At 37.1% G+C, this 24,933-nt stretch overlaps 1 protein-coding gene across 6 annotated transcripts in view; it reads right to left on the bottom strand.

Annotated features, from left to right (window-relative positions):
• XPNPEP1 (X-prolyl aminopeptidase 1) overlaps positions 1 to 11,143 on the bottom strand; it is a 44,346-nt gene extending 33,203 nt beyond the window's left edge. Inside the window, exons 1-6 of one of the 6 annotated variants that reach the window (XM_058188456.1) lie at positions 11,010 to 11,087; positions 7,945 to 8,132; positions 6,506 to 6,605; positions 5,893 to 6,000; positions 2,550 to 2,670; positions 1,657 to 1,720 (exon numbers count right to left, since the gene is read on the bottom strand). In XM_058188456.1, coding sequence (XP_058044439.1) covers positions 1,657 to 1,720; positions 2,550 to 2,666 — 181 coding nt within the window. In that variant the 5' untranslated portion in view covers positions 2,667 to 2,670; positions 5,893 to 6,000; positions 6,506 to 6,605; positions 7,945 to 8,132; positions 11,010 to 11,087. Of the gene's footprint in view, positions 1 to 1,656; positions 1,721 to 2,549; positions 2,671 to 5,888; positions 6,001 to 6,505; positions 6,606 to 7,944; positions 8,133 to 11,009 lie in introns of all 6 variants that reach the window. The other 5 variants (XM_058188455.1, XM_058188454.1, XM_058188453.1 and 2 more) reach the window with 5 other exon arrangements.
• Between the last annotated feature and the right edge of the window lie 13,790 nt (positions 11,144 to 24,933).

Here is a 24,933-nt window from a genome sequence, read left to right as displayed (position 1 = left end):
AATCCCTGAGTACAAGTATCCTATTTTCATAGGCCTTGGACAGAGAAAAAGGAAAGCTGCAACTACTCTATTAAATAGCTAACAGGATTTTTGTTTTATTGGAGAGTCATCTAAGGGTCAGCAAAAGCTCATTACTACTCTGGTATTACATCACCAGTCCAGCTGGTATGTATGCTGAAAGGGGAAGCAACAATTCAAACCGTTCAAATCTTTTTCTGCCCAGCATGTAAACTGCAAAACCAAACAGTTCTTCATAAATGAGCTAGTCATTTCTCTCTTGTATGCATACATACGATTATCAATAGTATTGTAATTTCACCTCCCCAATATACACAGGCGGAAGAGAGAAAGGCGGAAAAAAAGGGCTCTAACTATATCTAAGGCTACAGTATGATGTGTACTTACCCATTCTGGATAGTCATGGATAGAACAGCACAATCTCATTCACACTTATTAGAAGTAATCCCAGTAAGGGGATTTTATTTGAACACAAGAAAAAAGAAAGCAGGATTGTTGGGGATACATATGAATATGGCCTGGAAGATTTGACTGTAATATATCCAGATATGCAATGGGAGCACAATCTGAAGTCTGGAAGTGATATTCCTTAGGTCATCTGGCCTACTTGGTCCAACATGCAGAAAACAAGAGTGATCTAAAAAGATTACCTGTTTTATATCAGGAATCAAAAAGAAAAAGGAAATGAGTTTGTGTGTAGGTAGAAACAAAGAAAATAGGTGGTCCTATAGACAATCCTATTTATAGGATGTCCATTAAGAAGAGTCAGAAGTGAATAAACTCTCCAACTTTCACCCTGTTCTTCTCTACAGCCTGTTCATCATTGTCCCGTGGCCTTAACAGATTACTTATTATATGTGGTCTACAAAAATGTTGAAAAGTTGCAACGTGTCATCTTATTTTTCAAGCAGGAAGCTCACATGTGGTATTCAAGAAGGTTCTCTTTACTTAATCACCGAATACAGAATTAGTACAACATCAAAGTCTCTGAAAAAACTTTTAATAATCAATTTGTATGGATAGTTCTCTATGACCAGCTGATGTTTTATTGTATTAAAAATAAAATAAAAATAACAAAAAAACCTGTCAGATTTGATGTACAACTTAACATTTTTTCCCAGTGAGGACATGGGATTGCCAAATGTTAAAAACAGATGACTAGAATGTTCACTTAATGCATCTGATGTATCTATATCACTCCACACATAACTAAATACATGTCAATGCCTCAGTGCATACCAGTGGCAGCATAAATAACATTTATGTATTTTATTCTATTCCGTTGAGTATAGAACAGTTTATGCAGAGAGCATGTAAACTTTTCATTTTCTCCCTTTAGTCAAAATTGAAACAAACCCAAAAAGAAATATGAAACATATGGGATGTTCATTTTTTTTTAATGCCAAGTGATATTTTGGGGACTGTATTTTACAGGTGTCTGTCTGAACATCTATATAAGCAGATAAAGAAAAGGATATTCAAAAGAAAAGAAAAATACATAAGTTTAACTTCTCTCTATAATTTAGTGAGAAAAACAAAGGTTCCCATTAAGGGCCCCATTAATTGGAAGAGAGATTTGGCACTGGATGTTACAGAATTAACAACTTTAATAGACTGGACACAATTCTAGAAACTTACCTGCAGAACCATTAAATCCACAAATGAACTCCCTATGGCAGTCACAGGGTGCAATGTATTCACTCTGAGGAAGATAAAAAATAAAAAGCAAAACTAATAATGATCAAAGGTACGCAAAGTAGTAGAAAATACACATAAATTAGCCTTGATTTCCAGCTGTTATTCTTTCAGTCTTGAAATACTCACAGAAAGATGTTGGCATGTTCCTCATCAGATGTCTTTGTATTGTTAAGAATATGATTGAACAATACCAAAAAGAATAGAGTACTTCCATTAGGTAATCCTAGATCTGTCTCCAACCTTCCCTTTCTCTTTCAATGTCAATTAAGTAGCATTACAGTTGATCCCTATATGGTAATTAATCTAACTATGATCTCAAACATATCTGTATCATTTTTAAAAAGTTCTTTCTTCTAACAGTGATTAAGACGTAAAGTTCCCTAGGTTGCTAGTACTGGGAAACCTTAATTTGCTTTCTTTTAACAATGGATCTGGAGTGGCCACAGAGTTCATCACCGCCACAATAACCATAAACCTGATCCAACCTATTGCGTTCTGCTTTCCATTGAAGAACTGTTTGTCTACAAGAACAATTTAATTGTATGCAGCAAGGAAGTCTATGCAAGATTGAATACCAATCATGTGATATTTGAGATTGCATGGAAGCTTCAGATTTAAATATTTATATCAAAATATTTATATCAAATATTTATATTATGTCTCACTGAAATTATATCTTGTTAATGATCACTGATATCACAGCACAAATTACAATTGGGAACTCTGTTCATTGCACTCTGTTTGGTGAGAGTCACGGTTTTTTCTATTGTCTGAATTACTTTACTATTTTTTTTTTCTGAATGGCATTTCTCAAGCAGAAGACAATCCAATACCTGATGAGCATCTCCTGAGGGCACAATGTAGGCTTGAATGGGTTCAGAAACATATTTTGAATTTTTCATCACTTGTCGAAGCTGCTTCAGCAGTTCTGTAGTTATTTTCGGAAACATGGTCCTATTAGAAAAACAACAAGTTAAGAGCCCTGTTGATTTGGTTCTGACGTTTTACAATTCCAGAAAATTACCAAGTAGAACTTTTCAATTGAAATTGCTTGAATCTATATTTACTGTCCTTCCCAACCTTGCACAGTGCAGTTCTGCTGAAATAGCAGCCTTTGGAATTACCGCTCAAGTGGTCTTGACTTGCCTTTGGAAAGACTTTGTGTATGCGCACATGCATTTGAGTCAATCTTGACTCCAGTGTCTGCAGTTTTGAAAAGTCTCTGCAGTTTTCCTGGCAAGATTTCAGAAGTGGTTTGGCATTGTCTCCTTCTTAGGGCTGAGGGAGAGTGATTGGCCCAAAGTTACCCATCTGGCTTTGCGTCTAAGACAAGATTAAAACTCAAGGTATCCTAGTTTATAGAGTGGTATCTTAACCACTAAACCAAAATGTCTCTCTATGAAAAGACTAGCAGACAAGAGAGAAAGAGAGCTCTTAGAAACACATTTTATGTATTTGGGGCACAGTAGAAAGGCCATTAACCTTCTCCAATCAGTAGAATTTTTTGAGTTTTAGTCTTTCACTGAATGCCCAGTCAGACAAACACTGGAATGGTTGATCATGCACCAAAGCTTACAATTACTTCCTTGATAAACTCTCACGGATCTTACGTTAATCATCTTGAATTATTTGGCAGTGGATAGCTGAAAGAGGGCAGGCTGGAAGAAGCTGTATGTAAGGAAACATTTGGAATTAAAAAGCAGCAGATGCTTTGAGACATGAGAGAAGGGCAAGGACACAGAACAGGAAGGAAATAATTCACAAGCTGCTGCTGTTTTCAGTCAATAGGGAAAATTCTGAGAGCCATCACCTCTTCCATGTCCTTGCCAGGAATAAATAGCAGGCTTACAGTTGTTCAAGGATTGTTTTCCATAGTAGGGGTAAATACTTGTTTGTTCTGAAAGTTTGAATTTAGCAATGTTAGCTATAACACATTACACAATCTCCTCCAAATTCAAGAAATCATAGGTTAGTAGTTAATCTGCTGAACTAAGACCAGGGAAATTCATGTTTAAATCTGCATTCAGGCACAAAATTTAGCAGGTAACCTTGGAATAGATTCTTAAACTGATTTCTTAGACTAATGTACCTCACAAAGTTTTTGACCCTGTGGCATACACTAGTCCTGCAGCTGTTCAGCAGTTCCAATATGGAACATGCAAATGATAGATAGATAGACAGACAGACGGACAGCAGGGAGGCAGACAGAGAGAATGATAGGCAGATAAATAGATAGGCAGATACATAGGCAGGCAGGCAGGATGGCTGACCAGCTGACTATTATTCTGGAACAGAACTCCACATACTGGTAGTCGTATGTCATTCCTATGCAGTACTGAAATCAGGGGTGAAATCCAGCAGGTTCTAACAAGTTCTGGAGTTTGGAGAACCAGCAAATACCACCTCTAGCCTGCCCCAGAATAGGATGGGAATGAGATTTTGCAATATCCTTCCCCCAGGAGCGGAGGGAATGGAGATTTTGCAATATTCTTCCCCTGCCATGCCCACCAAGCCACACCCATAGAACCGATAGGAAAAAATTATGGATTTCACCCGACTGAAATGATACACTCCATAGTATAGGCATCTAATATTATACCACACAATCCTATGTAACCCTTTATATTACAAAGTCTTACAATAAACTATTCCCAATTGAGGCCTAATCCCAGAGAAAAAAAATAAAACCAAAAAAACAATGAAGTTGTATTATTACTTGTCGTCTTTGTTTTCTCGTAGACAAAAAAAGTTAAGATCTAGCTCTTTGAAAGGATTACTTTTCAGACTTTTCAGGGATCAGGTACACCTTTTGTTCAAACAAACCTTTTGTGACCATCATTCTTTTCACCATATGGCTATGTTGCATAAAAGAGTATGGTGCAAGGTATTTTCAGCCTTCAATTGATCACCGATGCTGAAAAATTGTGTCTTATAAGACTACTTTGATTAATGTTCTGGTTTGTCCTCAAACAATTCTAGCACATATATTTGGAGGCTCTAACATCAGCTGTGCATTCTCAAATGACTCCAGTTCCTAAATGGCATAGATTTCACTGGACAATCAAGTCTAATGTTTGCTACATTAAATACTGTTGACGTATTTTAAGATTAACTGAGGTTTGTATCTAAACAATTAATTTGGCAGGTGGTTGGTACTCCTTCAAAAAGCAGAAAACAGGGAAATCTGACATATACAACAAAGTACTCGCACACTAATTGTCCCTGAATAAACTTTTGCAAAATCACTGTGTTTCTTTACCATGATGCATTAACTAGAAGGCTTTTTTCCTAATTCAATATTTTTTTTATCATGTCCAGATAATTCTAAGACAACATTTCTGTCCCTTGGAAAACTATGATGTTATAAAGTAGATTTGGAAATGTTGGGTGGGTATTACTCTAATAATGCAAAAAAGGAATTTTTCATTAGCTGGTTCTCCCCAAATGTAGAAGTTTCAATTTCAACTCCCAGAATTCCAGGTCTCATGGGCATATCATCTCAACAGATTTTAGAAAGGAAGGTAGAAAAGTCTGAGTTAGCATCTTGTGTTTTCATCAAGGTTTTCCAAATTCACTAGCAGCCGCCATTAAATCCATTTTTTCCTGCATTCCCTTTTAGAATTCTATTTGTTATCCCTACGCAAGTTATGATGCCTCAACATGCATTAGATTAACTGAAGCAATTGCTGTTCGACAGAAATTCCACTGGTGATAAATCTGATTGCATATCCCCACTCCAATATGTACCATGGCCACTGATCAACTAATGAAGCAGAAACTGTCTCTAGCAGGCAAGAATCAATTTGAAACATGGCATCTACTATACTGTAAGCAAGCTTTTTCTAGTATACTGCCAATAAAGACTGAAATACAATTTAAAAATTGAGGTACTAGCTTTTCCTGATATGAAGAATCTAATCCTCCCCATCTTCAGAATAATACTTTAATTTAGCAACATTGTAAAAAATATGATAGCCAATAAGCCAGGGGTAATGTTTCAATGTCCTTCAGATACCTAGTATAATTCTAATCAGTTTGCTCACTAAATATATGTTCTTTTTTCTCAAATTACTTTACTTTAGAACCACACTTTATGAATATTCTACTCCTAGATTCCTATTTATACGAAGTATACACATAACATAAAAGAAAGGAAACAAGAGGGTACTTACTTACTTATTTACTTAAATATTATTTTACATCTTTGAAAATTATAGCCTTAGACTTTTATCTCATGTTCCTGTTCACGTTCCTTGGGCTTGTAAGACATTCTCCCATTTTTTTCTGCCAAATGAAATAAGCACAACATTTCTCACAGATCATTAGTTCCATTTTGGGAAGGAAGGAAGGAAGGAAGGAAGGAAGGAAGGAAGGAAGGAAGGAAGGAAGGAAGGAAGGAAGGAAGGAAGGAAGGAAGGAAGGAAGGAAGGAAGGAAGGAAGTACTGGTTTCCTTTCTTTTATGTCATGCGCCTACTACCTAACCTGCATCTTGAGAGGATCACATTGACTTCAAATGATGTATCTCCAAGGCCTCTGCCATAACACTATTCAATTTCTAGCAAAAGGGCTGTCATTTTTACTCCCTTTCCATTTCTTCGGGGTGGGTCACTAAACCAAACTTCTATATTCTGAAGCATACAGATGATCTTTCATTCTATACACATTGCACCTGGAAGTACATTTGATATTAGAGTAATAAGCAATAACACAAACAAAGTCAAACAAAAATGAAATTAATTAATGCTTGGCAAGCATTATCCAACATATTCTGTATGGCCCATATTTTACCTGTCCCAGGTAGTTATCCTTCCAAAACCCAAATTTCCCAGCCTTGGATAGTGAAATCACTTCTGTGTTCTGTTCTTGCTCTTCATTAACTCAGCAATGCCTGACAAAGCAAAGGGCAAAACTTCAAAGGTAAGCAGACTTTGGCCACAATAACCTCTTTCTTCTCATAATGGATAATTGCAGATAATGACTGTTGCAAAAATAGACTGTACCAGTTCACAATAGCAGAACAGAAGGCAGCGTGACATTGGGAGTGGGAGGGGGAGTAGCCTGGACTTCAGTCTAGATTATTCAGCCAGAAAGCCCAAGCCCATGTCAAACTCTTAACATATTTCACAGGATTAAATTGTTCAGAACATAATAACCAATGAACTCCACTCAGTTGCCCAAAGCTATAGGTATATACACCAGCCTTGGATCAATTTGGATCAAATGTCATAATTCCAACCAACATATCAGAAGGGTAGCATGCCAAAAACCTAAAACTCATATAGAAGAAAAGAAAACAAATTTGAAAGAACAATGTGTATTCTATAGGAAGACACTGTGAGCTATTCTGAAGAGAAAGAAAAGATACAGAAAAGTACTTATTCATTAACTTTTGTTCCAGGAACAAGTATCAGTTAATGCCCTTGATAAGCTACCAATAGGAAGATTTCCATAAAAGGAGGATTTTTTTTCAGGGTTCCCACTTGAACCGATGTCTCTCATTGCTACTGCAAGTACATGAGACAGGAATAGATTCCCCCCCCCTTATAATAGAACCCCTGCTCTCTTTACTGCAGCTCAATCCATCATCCCCCCCAACAAATTTGGCACAACTTACTACCTAATACTTCCAGCCTCCAGGAAGTTTCCTTAATTTGGGCACTTCCTACACAATAATTTCATACTTCGTCAGTGTCCACTTTGCCTCTTCTTGGAATGGGGATAATGAGGAAGAAGAAGATAAAAAAGCTACCAGTAGGTCAAAGGGAAGAGAGGGTACTGGAAGATACTTGACGTTCCAGCCACAACCTTATTTCATCCCTACTTTTATTATTTCCTTGCTCTGCTCGTTTTTGTAATGAAATAAAAAGTTTTCACAGTGAAGCTAAAGGGGGAAAAAACTCCAATTGCTTCTGAAAAAAAAAGTGATAATGGCAAAGTGCAACTGCACTTTACTTTGAAATGAGAAGAGGAAAAGGCAAATCTAAGAGAGGTAGAGCTTCCACCAATGGAAAACCACTGGACTTGCAACCTCAGAGAAAATACGGCAATAATGGACTTGCAGTGATGCTTCTGAGGCCAGAATGGGACAATTTGCCACAGCCAACTCGCCATGACTAATTTGCTGAGGGATAACACACCACCATGGGCCAACTTGCCGCAGGACAATTTAACAATTTCAATTTATTTATTTAAAACAAATAAAAAATATTTTAATTTTTGTCATTCACATTTCATTCTGTCCTTCCTTTTGCATCCTTTCTTTAATGCTTCTATTCCACCATTTTTTTGATATTAGTGTAACTCTTGTCCTGCAGCAAGCTGTCCCAGGCAAGTTGGCTGTGATGAGTTGGCCGTGATGAGTTGGCCATGGTGAATTGGCCGTGGCAAATTGTCATAGATCCCTCTGAGGCAGCACCTAAACAAAAGAGCTTAGTTACTGAAGCTTAGTTACTGAAGATTTCGTCAAGACAGGCAATATGATTGAAATAGAATATGGAAGCACCAAACCTAGATATGTGCACCAATTTTGCATGGAAGCTGCTTTAGTCTAGCATCTGAACTATTATGCTGCATGAGTTTTAGTTAATTGAATATAATTCAATTAACTAAAACTCATACTTTTCTATATCAAGCAGTATATGAAATGTAATTAAATCAAGGTAACAAAATCATACACTCAATTAAATTGTAAGATATGTCAATATTATTAATTATCCAAAACTTATTCTATTTGATTTGCAAATTCATTTTCAAAAACTAATGCTTGAAAGGTAAGAGGCAAAACAAGAGAATTATTTAAGTCTTCAGAAATTGTCACTGAAAGTTGGCTTATTTTTTCTTCAAAATGTTCTTTAAAATACCATTAGAAAGATGAACTCTTTGTTATATATGGAGAATAATGAAATGAGAGAAATACCGACTGTACTTTAGAAAGAACTGTCATTTAATCCTTTTGGTAGCACAATTAAAAGCAATGAAGAGCCCCAAGCTATGAATGTTTCCTCAGAAATATTGCATTTCAAATGTTTTTTTTTTTCTTAGGGTACCCACCATTTATGTTTTACATTGGAAACTTAAGGGTTTATATTGACTAATTAATCATTTAAAATTGTGCATATTTCTGATTTCTCTATTATGAAAATTTTGAGAGTTGAAGTGAATAAGTATGGATTTAAAGTAAATCAAACATAAGGGGGTCATGTTTGTTTCGATTTTGGGATTGAGGAAAAGAAATTTTAATTAAGGCTAGAGCAGATAATTTTTAGTTGTATTTCAGATGCTAGACTAGAATCCAGAAGACTATGAGTTCAGCCCCTCCCTTAGGCTTGAAAGCCGGCTGGGTGACTTTAAGCCAGTCACTCTTTGTCAGACCAGTCCATTTCACAGGGTTATAGTGTGACGTTTATTATTTGTTTAAGGTCCTCCTTTGTTTTGCTTATTTTGTTATTAGATCATTTTAGCTTGAGCTGTCTCTCCAATTTAGTAGTTTTTAATTGTTTTTCATATGTTTTGTAGTTTTGTTTGCCACCCAGAGTCCACTGGAGTGGGGAAGTTAATAGGTAGATAAAAATGCCAAATCCTAACATCTGATTATATAACCATAATAATAACATGAGAAATCTTTTACAAAAATCTTTCTGGATTTTTTCAAAAATAGTAAATTATGGAATTAATCAGTGGAACAACCTACCTCCAGAAGTTATGCTTCAACACTAGTGGTTTTTAAGAAGAGATTGGACAACTATTTGTCTGAAATGCTATAGGGTTTCCTGCTTGACCAGGGTGTTGGACTAGAAGACCTCCCAGGTCCCTTCTAATTCTGTTCTTCTTTTATGCTGTTATTATTTTGATAGTATTTGCACCAACATATTTGGTACTTTTATATGAAATTTATGTTTAACAGTGGTTTCACTTTCCTAGCAAATCAGTATTGGCAATCCTTATGATTTATATTGATATATTGATCATCAATTGATCATCAAAAATGTTGTACCTTGATGAACGTATCTTTTCTTTTATGTACACTGAGAGCATATGCACCAAGACAAATTCCTTGTGTGTCCAATCACACTTGGCCAATAAAAAAAAATTCTATTAAATAACATCTCATATTTAGCCTCGATTTTAAGAAAAATATCTAAGGCTGCTTCCGATAACTTGGTTCATATATGACACCAACCTGCAAACCAGGAATGCCCAAACCTGAGGTCCACAAAAAAAGTTTTGCAAAATCTTTGCAAATGCTGACATCAAACTGAAGGGAAACGGCTTAGATTTAGGAAGAATTACGTTTATCAAATCTAAGTGATCTGATCCAAATTAAATTTGGATTAAATCGTAGATATGTTTCTTCTACTCACTTTCCTTGGCTCTATTTTTTTGCATGGGCCAAAAATAGTGGGGGTAATGAAACATGTGTCATAATGATGCAAAAAATGCAATTTATCTCCTTGCATCGGATGTCAGGATTCAAGGACGTAATGGCAGTTTTGGACTCTGATGTGCATGTGTAAACTTTCTGACATAATGTCTATGAAGATTCTCAGTCATCCAGGTCATGGTTGTCCCAAAGGTGCTTTTTCAAGAGGCAACTGGACTTTCTGGCTTTTCTTTGAAGACATTTTGCTTCTTAGCCAAGAATTCTTGGGAAAGCACCTTTTTGACATAACATAAAGTTTTGAGGCTAACCTTCTGGAATACAATATGAACTGTAAATTTACTTTCGGCCCAGAAAGTACCTTGGGTCCTTACCACAACCCAAGTTGTGCAAACAGTGGCTAGGTTCATTCTTTCAACTAAGCCAAAATCACATCTTTGAACAGCTGGCATTCAAAGGAAACCTTTTCTGGAAGCTGAAGCTGGCCAGCAAAATGAGAAGTACTTGGAAAATTCATTTTTCCATGAGAAATGTCCAATCAAAAATGTTATTTGAGCAGGCAAAGGCCCCCTTGAAGTTTCTGAAATTTATTTTTGAATGAATAGACACATAGAATTAGAGAAAGCTATTCACGTATGTGCATGTCTAGATGTCTTGGAAGAAATTTAGACATTAAATTGATTAAAATGCTTCCGGTTTTCTGTGAATTCCTGACAATCTTAGCTATTCTGCTCCAGTCGCTCCAAATTAGCTTCATTTATATAAACCCTGCACTCCCATCTGGTTTAATCATTGTTCGAGCTCATTCCCAGGTTGCCAGGAACCCCATCGTGTGCTTCTTCGCCAGCTCACGAATGATGCCCATCCCGTTCGGGAAAACAGCAACGCTTCCGCCTCAACCTCTGAATTTCTCACCTGATACTTTGCAAGAAGGGGGCTCTCATGTCAGCGGTTCCGGAAACTGCCTATGCACAACTGACGTCTCGGACCTCGTGAACACCGGAGGGAGGAGCGACGATTCCCAGCGCTCACCGTCTTTTTTCTCTTCCTCGGCGGGAGGAGTTAGCGTTGTTCCCATTCAGGTTTTCCCCGGGCGGGCTGGCTCCTCCAGGGAACGTTGGGATCCACAGGTGCCAGTTCGCTTCGTTCGCTCCTCCTGCAGAGCTGAGCCCCTTTCTTTGTTTTGTTTTGGGTTTTTTTGTCCTTTAAGAAAGCTGCGGAATTATGTATTCACGTTTAAAACAAAGCGAGCGATCCCGGATAATCAGATAGGATCCGGAAGACGGAATCAAACGCCAGCTACATTTCAGCTGGATGTGTTGTGCGGACGTAGCCTTTGTAATTTTTAAAAGCAAAGCTTTTACTACTCACAACAGCTTGGTCGGCAAAGCAGGACTATATTTCATTTCAGGACTATCATTTCACATATTGTGTTAATTCGCCCACGTTTCCGCCTAATGTGTTCTGTAGGCAGAGATTTAAATGGCGGTGCATTTCTTTTTGCTGTTTCCCATGCTGAACGTCCATCTGTTGTACTAAATTGTACATTTTTTAAATTTTAAATTGTTGTACTAAATTGGCAAGGTGGAGTATCCCTGGAGGATACTCAACGGAGTGTCTTCCAAATGTATTGGATCAGAACTCCCATCATCCACACAAACTTCTTTTCCCAACAAGTTATCCCCAACTAGAATAGGATTTCTTCTGTAGTCTTAAGAAATCTGGGAAACATCAGATTGCTGTAAGATTTCTGAAGCTGTGCTTCTCATATAATATTCTTGATTCTGTAAATTGAATGTATATCTATTTTTAAAAATATGAATATATATTTGAGAGGCGAAGCTTTCATATTTAATCAGTCATTTATTTAGAGTTTATTCAACTCTACTTGAACAATAATATAATCATAGTTTCCTGGTTTCTAACTTGGTGCTTTAACCGTTAGATCGAACTGGTCTTTTTCCTACAAAGCCATCAAGTGCTCAGTTACTCAAGCTCTAGTCATCTCTCATCTGGACTACGGCAATGCACTCTACGTGGGGCTACTTTTGAAATCCATTCGGAAGATTCAGCTAGTGCAAAGTGTGGCAGCCAGTGCAGTCTTTGGGGTACTAAGGATGGCCCATATTGCATTCCTGCTCTGCAAATTTCACTGGCTTCCAGTCTGCCTCCAGTGATTACAATGCAGTACTGCAGCTAATTCATCTGGCTGCCAGCAGTTTGGCAATTTGAGTTTCAGCGGCTCAAGATTGACTCAGCCTTCCATCCTTCTGAGGTGGGTAAAATGAGGACCCAGATTGTTGGGGGCAATATGCTGACTCTGTAAACCGCTTAGAAAAGGCTTAAAGCACTATAAAGTGGTATATAAGTCTAAGTGCTATTGCTATGGCTTTCAAAGCCCTTGATTGCTATTAGATGAACTGTCTCATCCCACTAACACAAAACCATCCTTGTTCTGGCAGAGAAGGCCTTCTATGGATCTTATCAGTCAAAGAACTCCCAACTATCATGTTCCAGAACAAAAGGCTTCTCAGTTGCAGCACCCGCCCTTGGGTTAAGAACTGTGTTCACCCTCCTACCTTTCAAGAACCTGAAGCCTTGGCTCTGCCTGTTGTCCTGGGGACCAAATGGGAATGTTCCATGATGGAGGTGGATGCTGGATTCACGGCAGACTCCACTCCCTTCCCCTTGCTTTATGCTTTCCACCTGTCAATCTTTTTGTTATTGTATTGATGTATTCTCGTTTTTTATTATTTATTTAAATTTTTTGTTTACACTTCATTTTTCCTTATTGTAAGCCACCCTAAGTAGCTCACTATGTAAATGTGCTAGATAATGTCTCAAAGGCTTTCTGCCTGTTTTGCTAACACACTAAAAGTATTTTATATTTAGTGTACAGTTGCAATGTGTGAATTGAAAAGAACTGCTAGATGCTATCTAAGAAATGATTGTTCTCTTTGTTGCTATATAGTGGTATCTTGGATTACTGTGACCCAGATAACATTATAAACCTGGTTTATATCTTCATTAAAATTGGCATGATTGCAAAGCATACCTAGCCAAGCATGGTCCTATGTTTCTACTGTTTTTGGTATTGGGGGTGGGGTGTTCTTTGTACTGGAACGCTTCCAGTTTTGCTAGAAACTTGCTTAGTTCAGCAACCCATCAGGGAAATATATATTTCCATTGGAGAAGATTCTTACCTCATTACATCTTTTTGCTCAGGAATATTACAACAGCTGTTTTCTTCCCGACTTCCCAATTGAATTGTAGAGGCTTGAAATATGTATATATATGAATGATTCAAAACTTACGTTTCTGCATCTGCCTCTCACTTTGGTTCTCATCTTACCAAACAGATACAGGTCTAGATCCAAAGAGCACAACAACACATAAGGCCTGTTTTGTGTTTCTGATAACAACCTGCTCTGCAACTATACAAACTGTGTAGGAAACAAATATCTAATGAGAAATGTAAAGCCTGCTGGTCATAAATTAAAAATACCATTGGAAATGAGCTGTTGTTAAGCATTTCTGAAATAAGGTTTAGTATTCTGGTCTTCTTGCAAAGGAAAGATGCTGTTCTGTTTCCCTCCCCCCAATACTCCCAGCAAAGAGTCAGTCAGAGGCCTTCTTTTCTCCTTTTATTTACATAAATAGATGTCCTGCCCACATCTACCCACGGGCCTGCCAAGTTTCTGGAGATAACGAGGAAATTATAGATAAGGCCAGAGTTACTCACGAATATATTCTTCCCTCCATTGATACAGTTTGCCCGCGCAAATTCATTGCTTTGTCCAAGACAAAAAACCCGCCTCCTATTTATAGTCTCTGCAGATGTCACTGCCTCCTATTTATAGTCTCTGCAGATGTCACTGCATGACAATTATGACTTGGCTTTATCCCAACGCTGCTTCTGCTGCGCGCGCCAGTCACGCCTGCGCAGTCTTGCATCACTCCAAAACTGTTCTTGGGGCGTTGCCAAATCAGAAGAAGGCTCCAGAGAATCAGGTCTTGCCGGCCCCTCCTCCTCCCTTTGAGTGGGTGCCAGGGAGGGAAAGGGCTCAAGAGAAGCAGGGCTTGCCAGGTCTTCTCCCTCACTTTCTGAATCATCCGAGTCCAGGAGTCCGGGTCCAGGAACCTGGGTCACAACAGATGCATGTCTCCAAATATAATAGGAAGCACATAATAGAAAGACAAATCTAATCTTATCTTAGTAGTTCAATTTACACAGTGTAAACTGTGCTATATTGTAGTTTGGTTTGGGCTTATTGGGATGCATGAACTAGTCTTTATGATTTGTAAACAATGTTTTATGGTGGGGCAATAGTCCATACAACTGTGATTCAGACACGAAGAATCAGGCCACGCAATAAGTTCCAGTTAAGCTGATTTATTGCTCATGTCTATACATAAGAATCTAGCCAATTAATGGTCAGCGCTAAATTGGTACTAGATAAGAGTTAATGGAATTCAAGAAGAGTTTGTGAGAACTTAATGACTCCATGCCAATTCCTCTCTTGACTTTACCTCCAGTATCTGCTCTGCTTCTAACTTATTTAGAGTTGCAAATCTAGCAAATGTGCTGCCCAAGGTATTTAGAACCCATCTCTTCATCCAATTACATCAAACATGGATACATTTGTAGAGAATGAATTCATCATTACTGATAGCTCAGTGTCATCCATCAACTAGTGATTTTATGTTACACTATATTAGAAAATTTTTCAGCCTGCTATTATTTCACATAAGGATTTATCTAATTTGTCTAATTATCTATTTTAGGTGTTTAGGTATGATTTGATTCTGCTGTTCTTGGTATTTTAAGAAAGCAATTACGAGTTCTCCAAATACAGAGATTTTATATTTCTCTTTCACTTTCTTTGTACCTCACCTAAGTTCAGTCTGACTGAAATAATGACTACAGATTTCCCATCCCACATTTTTCTCTCACACGCAATACTCTGCCAGTTTATTTTGCGTGGAGGAAAATTTTACAGTGGTTTTTCACTTGGTTCTTTTAATAAGAATAGTTTATTACAGATCATCACCAACATGAAATTGTACCTGGAACTGCTGTGACTGAAAACAAAAGGGACTCTTGCAGTGTGGGACTCTTTTTGGTAATTGCTTCCAAGTTAGAACAACTTCGTCATAGACTGGAGCAGAGTGTAAAACTTGTGGCCTGCAGGCTGGATGCATCACGCCCTGGCCACGCCCAACCCCATTTTATCAAAGGGAGAAAAGTTGTGATACGTCACGTGACGACAATATGTCGTCGCAGGATTGACACCCCTGGTCTGGAGTTACCATTTCCTCCAGCATTTGCAATGTTGCTTATAGAATTATCCAATCACATCTCTTGCAGCATTTCTCAAACAGAGCAGACGATCTGTTTAATTTTATTGCTAACTGGATAAATCTGGGAGGAATTTTCTTTCATCCATCAACTAAGCATCAAATTTAGAATAATTTTATGACTCTGTGTTTGTGACATTTGATCAATTGATGCCTGGAGAACTTTTTCCCTTTTTTAAAAACAATATTCCCAGAAATTTGTAACTGAGTATTATTAAGAAAATTCAATAAGCATTATAAACTGAATTTTCCCAGATTACCCCAACAAAACAATATACAACTTCATCTAAGAAAGAAGATCAGGCATTATATAGCTAAATTAGAGTCAAGAAGCTAAGGACGGATAACCATATTTCATGTCTCATCAAACAGCAGCACCAGGTGACTTTGAATTCTGATCATCTGGATTGATGGTCCTTCAAAGGGGAGGATTGATGTTTATTTTCCTTAAATGGGAAAATAAATAGGGAGTGTAGTCCACAAAATATCCACTTATGACATTGTGTTCCTCCATCTAGTCTCAAAAGAATCTGTATCACCTCCATTTGTTTCTCTGTTTTTTATGGGCAACTGGTGCATTACTAAATAATAGAGTAATACACATTTTTAAAAATATTCCAGAAGAATTGCATTGGACCTTTCATGAGCACAGCAATTCTCTACTATTCCTTAAAGCAATCTGTCTTTTCCAGACCACTACACCAACCTGGAAAAAAATAATGCCAACTGCACGATTACCTTAACTAGTAAGTAAACTTCTTAAGCAATTGCACTCATTTCAGGTTTGTTCAAAAGCCTTTTAAAAATATATTTTTTATTGAACAGAAGAGGGGCACCATACTTTTATGAGGCTCCAAACAATTTTTCAGACACAGTTCTACTAATTAAATCGTTACTGAGCTGTCTCTTATTTTAATTTTTGGAGGATTCTTCCAGAGTACAGGTAGTCGTCAACTTACAACAGTTCATTTAGTGACCATTCAGAGTTAGAACAACACTGAAAAAAATGACTTATGACCTTTTTTCACACTTACGATTGTAGCATCCCCATGATCACATGATTTACATTTAGATGCTTGATGACTGGTTCATATTTATGACGGTTTCAGTGTTCAAGGTTCATGTGAGAAGCAACCTTCTGACAAGCAAAGTCAATGGGGAAACCAGATTCATTTAACTACCATATTACTAATTTAACAACTGCAGTGATTCACTTAACAAATGTGGCAAGAATGGTCATATAATGGAGCAAAACTCACTTAACAAATTTCTCACTTAGCAAATTTCTCACTTAGCAACATAAATTCTGGGCTCAATTGTGGTCGTAAGTTGAGGACTACCTGTATATGCAGGGCAGAAAAGAATTCTGGGAAATAAGGGTGATGGTCAAAATTGGCCTTACTTTTCCATGTCATATTTTAAATCAGTGATTTTCAAACTCAGCAACTTTTAAGATGTGTGGGTTTTAATTCCCTGAGTTTCACAGGTACCACAAAAAACTGATGGAAAGCCCTAAGCAGCATCACAGAGCTACTATAACAATGAATTTCCAGTGCCTCCATTGTGCTAGACCAGGGGTATCAATCTCAAGACCCGTGGGCCAAATCCAAACCACATGGTGCTTAGATCTGGCCCATGGAGATGGTCTGGAAATAGCAAAAATGCTACACCTCCACACACACACCGCTTTTTGCCTCTGGAGGCCTTCCAGGCCTAAAATGGGTCCCCTGGAGTGCTCCAGGAAGTCATCCTTAACTAAGGTTATAAAAGGGAGGAAAAGTAAAATATTTTACCTTTCAGGCTTGCAGGATTCTGCTTCTATAGCCTATGTCAACAATTTATACTTCTAGTCTTCCTATAAAGTCAGTTTCTTGATCTGGTCTCTCTCATAAGGTGTTCAAGTAGATCAAGTAAGTATTAAAAAAACAAAATCATACAAATGTATGCCTTCCTATTTTTATAAGTTTATAAAACCATGTCTGCGGAAGTGCGGTCCCATGTCACGCCTACCATGGCCAAGGCCACGCCCACCCACCCACCAGCCCACGAAGGTCAAACCCAATCGTGATGTGGCCCCCAATGAAATTGAGTTTGACACCCCTGTGCTAGACTCTGTGCTTCCAGACTGAGACTCCAGAACAATTCTGTGTTTACAGCTGAACTATACAAAAGTATATTGTCAGCACTGGAGGCCATCTTTTCTTTTGGATCTTCAGGGCTGCCAGTGGGAAACTGGGAGGGGGGGTTGCATGGAGTTGGTAGTAGTATTTAGCCATAACAATATTGTTTTCTCTTGAGAGTCAAAGATGGTCAGCCTGCAGCTAGAGTGGCGTGACTGGGAGCCATCTCCAGTTGGGACGGTGGATTAATTGGACCATGTGATTGACATGTGGGTACAGGGGAAGGGACTTCAACTTTCCTTTGGGTGGGGAAAACTTTCAGATTTGGGTTTTCCCAGATGTGTCAATATGAATCTCTAATAAAATGGAAATTTGAGGAACTGCCTGCTTCGGAGTTGGTTGGGGAGTGTTACTTGGAACCCTGACATACATCTTTGAATTTTAAGAATTACCTATTATTATTTCCAAGGCTTTCTTCCCCATGCCACTTTCCTACTCAGGGGAAAAATAGAGTTATGGAAATAATTCAGTCCACAGGATAAATTAAATTCCTCTAAACTCCTATAAACAGAAGCAAGTCGAGTTTTGTCTTTGATATTTCTTATTAAATATAGCAGAATCTGTCCATTTGTTAATTATTACAATAGCATTACGGCGACTGCAGCACTGCAGCATTTACAATAATTTCTGAATATGAGTAAATGTGTGCTCATGTTAGAAGCTCATACTAGTTTGAACAGTAGCATCCTACCCCTGCAAATATTTAAAGGTGTTTCAGAGAGACTTTCATTATTTGCTGAGAAGCTTAAAAGATTAAAGGTGTGGCATAGGCTTACAGGCCATAGTGAGGATACAGGCAAGATAAAAATAGAACGATACAGCCCTTAAGCATGAACAAGAAAATAATACTTAATCACAAGCAACTGTAAATGATGGACGTGCTTTTTGTGCTTCGAATAATATGGCTTTCTTTCAGCAAACATAAAAACTGGAAGGAAAAGTAATTTCCCAACCAAAGAGACGCAGATTGTTTCTTTGAAAATAAGCAAAGAGTTACAATGCTGTAACTGTTAAGTAGGAAGTAAATCTCACTAAAACCCGAAGTCTGTAAATATTCACACTTAGTCAATGGCAAATTGTTCAAGGCAACCAACAATGAAACAAAAATGTATCAGAATACATTAAAATGGGTTATTTCTAAATCATAAAAATGACACTGCAAAAAAAGTTCTAAAAAGCAAACACTGAATAATCTCTGCCAGCAAACTGACCAAAGCTCTTTTTCTAGAGAAAAACAATGGGTGGGTAGAAATCTTATGGAATGAGTCAGAGAAAAGGAAAAACTTCTCTTCCTGCTGCCTTCTCTTCTCTAAATCCTCTTCCAAAGCTGTTTTTTTTCCCCACTGGGAAAAGCAACCATCTGGTTTTTGTCACATGCATATGTGAATGATGTGCAGTTCCGCCTCGTATATCAACATTGCATTAAGATTGTCACTTGAAATAAATTTAGCCTAACCTTCTTCTCCTCCCACAGAGTTTCAATTGGTAGCTCCTCATTATTTCCATCTTTTAGACATTTTGCTCATGATCTCTACTCCTTAAAAAATATGAGATCTCCACATTTCAGGAAAATGTGGAGCATAGCTGAGTGAATAGGCATTTGATTGCATCAGAGCTTCTAACTTATGAAAGGCTTGTAACAAGCCAATATATTTAACAAATAGCTCTTGGTACATCTTAAAGTTATACTGTTTCCTCAGTGCATCTGCATTGTTCATTGGAATGCTTCTAGTACATCAAAGCTTTTGAAAGAAAGCTATTTGTCTCCTTTTGTCCGAAGAGATTTAAAGTTATACATCGAGATACAATAACGTGGTTTCTGTGGTGCAGTTTGTGGGAGTTTTATATAGTTCTTCGTGCAGCATAGTTATCAATTGTTCTTTCGCTGAATAACTTTTCAATGAAATAAAATATGTATTTTAATAAACTACTTCTGCAATAAAGCGTTTAATGGAATTTCACACTAAACATAAGAATCTAGAATTGATTTAAACATTCATTATTTGGATATCACATTATATGACGCAAACATGTTATTTCATTTAAGGTAATGAAAATTGAACTGAATAAAGAGGTTACTTTTTTTCTGCTTCAAAAACTGAAATATGGGAAATGTGTTGTTGTTTTTACAGGTAATGAGCATTTGAAATGTTACCTATATGTTGTTGGCATTTTTGCAAAATAGCTACTAAGGGCAGACTTTCTCATTAAGGAAATAGTAGATATAGAGATTTTTTTTCTTCTGTTCAATCATGAGAATCGTGTCTGATTCTGAGAATGCCTGGACAGGTCCCTCCTGTTTTCTTGGCAAGGTTTTTCTAGGTCTTCAAATATGGATTGAATGAATGAGTTGCAAAACCAGATTAATAAGCATCTAAACAATAAAGGTTAGAAAATTATCTAATGCTAGCTCATCAGCAAATTATGACTGGCAAAGAGATAGGATTTATTAAAAACAAAAATTGGCAGCATCCTCCACTACAATAAATTTAATATAAGAAAAAGTGACAGCACACAATTATCTTTGAAGGCAAAAGTGTGGCAAATTTATGTTCTTTCATTGTTCAAATAGTACACAGGAACAGAGCTATTATTGATATTAAAATCATCTGGCACAATGTGTATGTAAAAGAGAAAGAACAAAAGAACAAAAACTAAAAGAAAGAAAAGAAGGGCTGTATAGCAGGATTAAATAACAGTGACTCGATTGGTTTGATCTCTGAGGCAAGAGTTTGAACACAAAAAGAAAAAAGAAAAAGAAATGAATTTGTTTTACAGCTGAAACAACTGATGTACAGTATATTTAGAGAACAGGGCAGCATTCCTACCCACTTAAAATAATCACATTGAAAAACTGACCAACTTTCAGTAAAATGTTGATCTCATATTTTTACATTGAAAGATAATTTTTGATTTTTAGGCATGGAAAAATACCTTCCAAGTAATTAAAATTGTTTTACACGGCTTGTGAATTATACCACTTTTTTAATTATTTTTTTACTGTTAACCGTTTTAATCTTTTATGGATGATAGCACCAATTCAACATATTGGCCAGTTTTTTACAGAATAGAAAAGGCTGGATTTAACTTTGTGGCGCAGCAAAAAAAAAAAAAGCAGAAAGGCAGATCACAGCGATCTGATCAAATGGGCCGACATTACAGAAGAAAGTCTTGTTAAAACTTTCATTGCTTTCCAAAGTCAGAACAAAATGAAACAATAAAAATAGGCCGTGTGTTCTTGGGAAGAATCAGTACAAAATACCAGTTCCAAACATCTCAATACCTAACAGAAATAATATGACATTAATCCCTAGTTAAATCATAAGTCCTAATTTTCAAGGCTGATTTATATATATAATAATCATAGAATACATATAATCACCTGCTATGCTTCCACTAGCCTACAGTGAAATGAAAAATAAGTTGGTAGAAATTAGAATTTGAAAATAAACAGAATCCACTTTTAACTGCATTAATAAACCTATTGGATTGAAATATTATATATGCTACAGTATATTCACTGTAATGTGATTCATAATGGGCAAAGTTAACATGAATGATTAGCATGGATATAAGTGAGAACTTGCTCTGTGATTAATGTTCCTTCTAAGAATCTACACAATTGAATAAAGCATGGACAATACTTTAAAAGCCTGAGAGTGGAATGAGATTTTAAGTAAACCTGGAATTATTTTATTTACTGTGAAATTACTAAATTAACTTAAATTAAATTAAATTAGAATTTACTGTGCTTTTAGAAACTATGATAAGCCTAAAAACTTCTACAACTAATATAAAATTAAATAATGAATTCATCAATCAGATTTCATGATTTAGAATACAGATACTCTTTTAGAGCCACTTGATGTGAGCTGTATTTGCAGGGTCATTTTTAAATTGTGTGTTTATATTGTATGTTCGTGTATACCCTGATGTGCATGTACCAGTTGAAGCTGGGGAAATGAAATTGTACTTTTCCTATCTCATTTGGATTGTATTTTTTTCCCTAAAAAGCAGGATGTGATATCAGAAGATAATAATGTCCGGCATTGCAAAGGATGTTACCCTTTTGTTATCCTACCCATATCAGGAAATAAACAATTCCTTATCAGTACTCTTAAATGTCACACCTTTGTGACCCTTTTAAAAAGTATGTTCTAATCCCATCCCTGTTACTATTGCCGCTAGCTTCCAAACACCACCCTCTAAAATCAATATGGGAATGGGGAAAAAATTCTCAAATATTTTGGAAGCTTTCTAGTGAGGGAAATAACTACCGTGTTTCCCCAAAAATAAGACCGTCTTATATTTTTTTGAACCTGAAATAAGCGCTTGGCCTTATTGCCATGCACTCAAAAGCCCGATTGGGGCTTATTATCAGGGGATGTCTTATTTTGGGGGAAACAGGGTAGCAGGACTTATCCTGCAGCAAGGCTCTAAGTTTATTTTATATACCTGTACATTTTGTTATTTGGCAGCAGCTAGAGAATTTAACATCCTCAGAATCTTTATTGATAAGTAGTTTTCTAAAGCAGTGTTTTATAGCTGGAAAGTTAAAGATCTTAAGATTTGCAACTAATAATATTAGTAAGAATTTCTGTTTAGAAACTGAAAGCTAAACTGGCCATAGGGTTTAAAACAAGTGTTTCACATTGCTTCTTATCACAGTTATGTACTGTATTAAACTTCAATGCAGATCTTCCTACAGTGCACAAATGCACAGTCTAGTTTACCCAGCAATGTGATACTTAATCTAACCTAAGAGTCCTGAAGGTTAGATTTCAATAGTTACATTAATTATCTGCCTTCAGCACTCTTAGATAAATCCAGCATCTATCATCATGTCTCACATATTTTCAGCATCCATACATTTTCCTTATTCCTGATCTGAAACAGTTTCAAAAAACAATAGACACTGAATATGTTATAGAAAAATAGTAACTTTGCCATCTTGGTAGTGTTAAGTATTGTATTGCCTTTGATTCAGGAACCACACTGGACAAATGGAGAAAGGTCTCGGATTTGGCAGTGGTTTTGACAAATGAAAAGCCAATATCATTCACACCATAAGCAGGCTTTTATTTCAGAATTTAAGAAAAGGCAGTACACTTCTTTCAGTCAGATATCTGTAATAGTATTTAAGAGTGCATTCAATAATTTTTCATCTTCGTTTATACTAATGTAATTAAGATAAGTTTTTTTAAATGATATGAAGTGCTTCTTCCCAGGTTCCTTTTTACCTGGGCTAAGTTGCCAATTATGAGCTCAGTTACAGGTGACTCACCTGCTTATCTTTAAGTCTGGTGGCTTCTATTTTGTTCTCAGCCCTCCTATAATCTCTCACAATTAAAATTACCTGATTTCAAGTAATTAGGTAATTCCAAGGGCATCACTACACTTGTTCTTTCTACCAGTCTAAGATCACTTGTAAGCTGTTCAGTCCTACTTCACGATCTGCATTCAGTAGCTGAACCAATTGATTCCAGTGCTGCAGTCCAGAATTACATTACAAATAATGTTCCATAATAGTGGTGGAATGCTGCCAGTTTAACAACTGGTCCGCTGAGCATGCGCTTTGCACACACATGTGCTTAAGGCGCTTGCACACAGCGCTGAAAATAGAGCATTTAGAAGCTCAGCTGCTTACCTTCCAAGTCAGCAATGGTAAGTAGAACAGCGAAGGGGGGAATCAGCTGTGCCACGCGATTGAGATGAGCTACAAATAAGGAAATAAAGGACAGGATAGAACAGGGGCGGGTGAGCAAGGCCAACTGATTGTTGGGACTACCGGTTTGCTCAAACCGGCTGAATACCACCTCTGATATTGAAACCGCAGCTCTTCAGACAAGACTTGTTTCTTCCCTGGTGATAACTTTTACTGTATCCCACTATTTGAATTCAGGTCTCAAACCACCTACTGCATGTTTTCAGCAGCCATGTTTCACAAATACAAGCCCTTTTGGATGTGTGTTCATTGTCAATTATCTCTATCTTCACACAAACATTAGGAAGTTAGAGTGGGCTGTAAAGCTCTGTGAAGTGGCTTAAAAAGTTAGCACCCTCCCTTCTCCTAGAAGAATGAAATATTCTAGGAAATATTAAAAAGGCAGAATATTTCCCCTAAAAGAGAAATAATTAAAGGAAATAGAAACAAAAGACCCCAGCTCCCTGCCCCCGCAGATTTTTTTGGTGCCAGCTTATCTACAATACAAAAGACTTGGCCAGTCTATCTACAAAACAAAAGACCTCAGCTCCAGGATGATGGGATTATTCTTCAAGGCAAAGCCATTCAGCCACAATAGGAAATTAATCTTAATTGCATCACCCAGCAAGATTCAACCAAGCCTGGGACACAGACAGCCTACAAAGTTAGCTAAGACCCCTGCCCCTTGGGAGTCTGACAGCCAATAGGATACATTTCTTGCACAGGAAGAAGAAGCTCAAAGGCAAGGGCCAGTATGTATGTATATCCTCCATGTGTTCAGCTACCCAGAATCACACATGCTTAGTGGTTCTGCTCACCATTAAACCATCCTTCTAAGCAGCCCCCATGTTTCCACTGTCTTTCTTCCCACTTGGAACTGAACCCGGATGGACATTTCTTCCAACAATTGTATATAATGCTAAATGCTAAGCAGTCAAAATATCATAATAATGCAATTGCAGAGTGGTATAAAACAGGAATGTTAAAACAACAAAACATAATGCATCCTCTATTTCTGATATATAACTTTAAAAAAAAACAACTATAGAGAGTTTCTCTTTCATTTTATTCCTTCCATTCAGACTAAAGATAAGTTACATAATTTATTTTAATAAATCTTCTCAAATTACTTGCCTACAAAAATCAGGAGTAGTAACAACAATTTCAAACTGAGTCTATCTGAATAACTGTGCAGTTATTCCGCTACACACTGTGAGAATCAGATTGTATATTGAAAGATGTTTTGGCTCTTAGTCTCAGAGGTCAAATACAGGAAGTTGAATTGTAGGTCACATACTGTATCTCACTAAGCCATTATTTGCTTAAGCGTGTCTCATCACATTTCGCTAGGTTCGTACCACATGCTAAACTAAAACCAAACTAAACCAATCATATTATTGTTTAATGTACAGTAACGTGCAAGCCTAAGCAATGTACTTAAAACTGATTTTATTTACTATCTTCATCTAGCACAGTGGTAGTCAACCTGGTCCCTACCGCCCACTAGTGGCGTTCCAGCTTTCATGGTGGGTGGTAGGGGTTTTGTCCGATACTGAAGCACTTTCCTTTTTTTTTAATTTAATTGACTTTTTAAAAA

Source organism: Ahaetulla prasina, chromosome 6 (assembly GCF_028640845.1).
Source record: "Ahaetulla prasina isolate Xishuangbanna chromosome 6, ASM2864084v1, whole genome shotgun sequence".
Lineage (NCBI taxonomy): Eukaryota > Metazoa > Chordata > Lepidosauria > Squamata > Colubridae > Ahaetulla > Ahaetulla prasina.
Note: the sequence above shows the minus strand (reverse complement) of the source record. Positions and strands in the feature narration are given on the sequence as shown.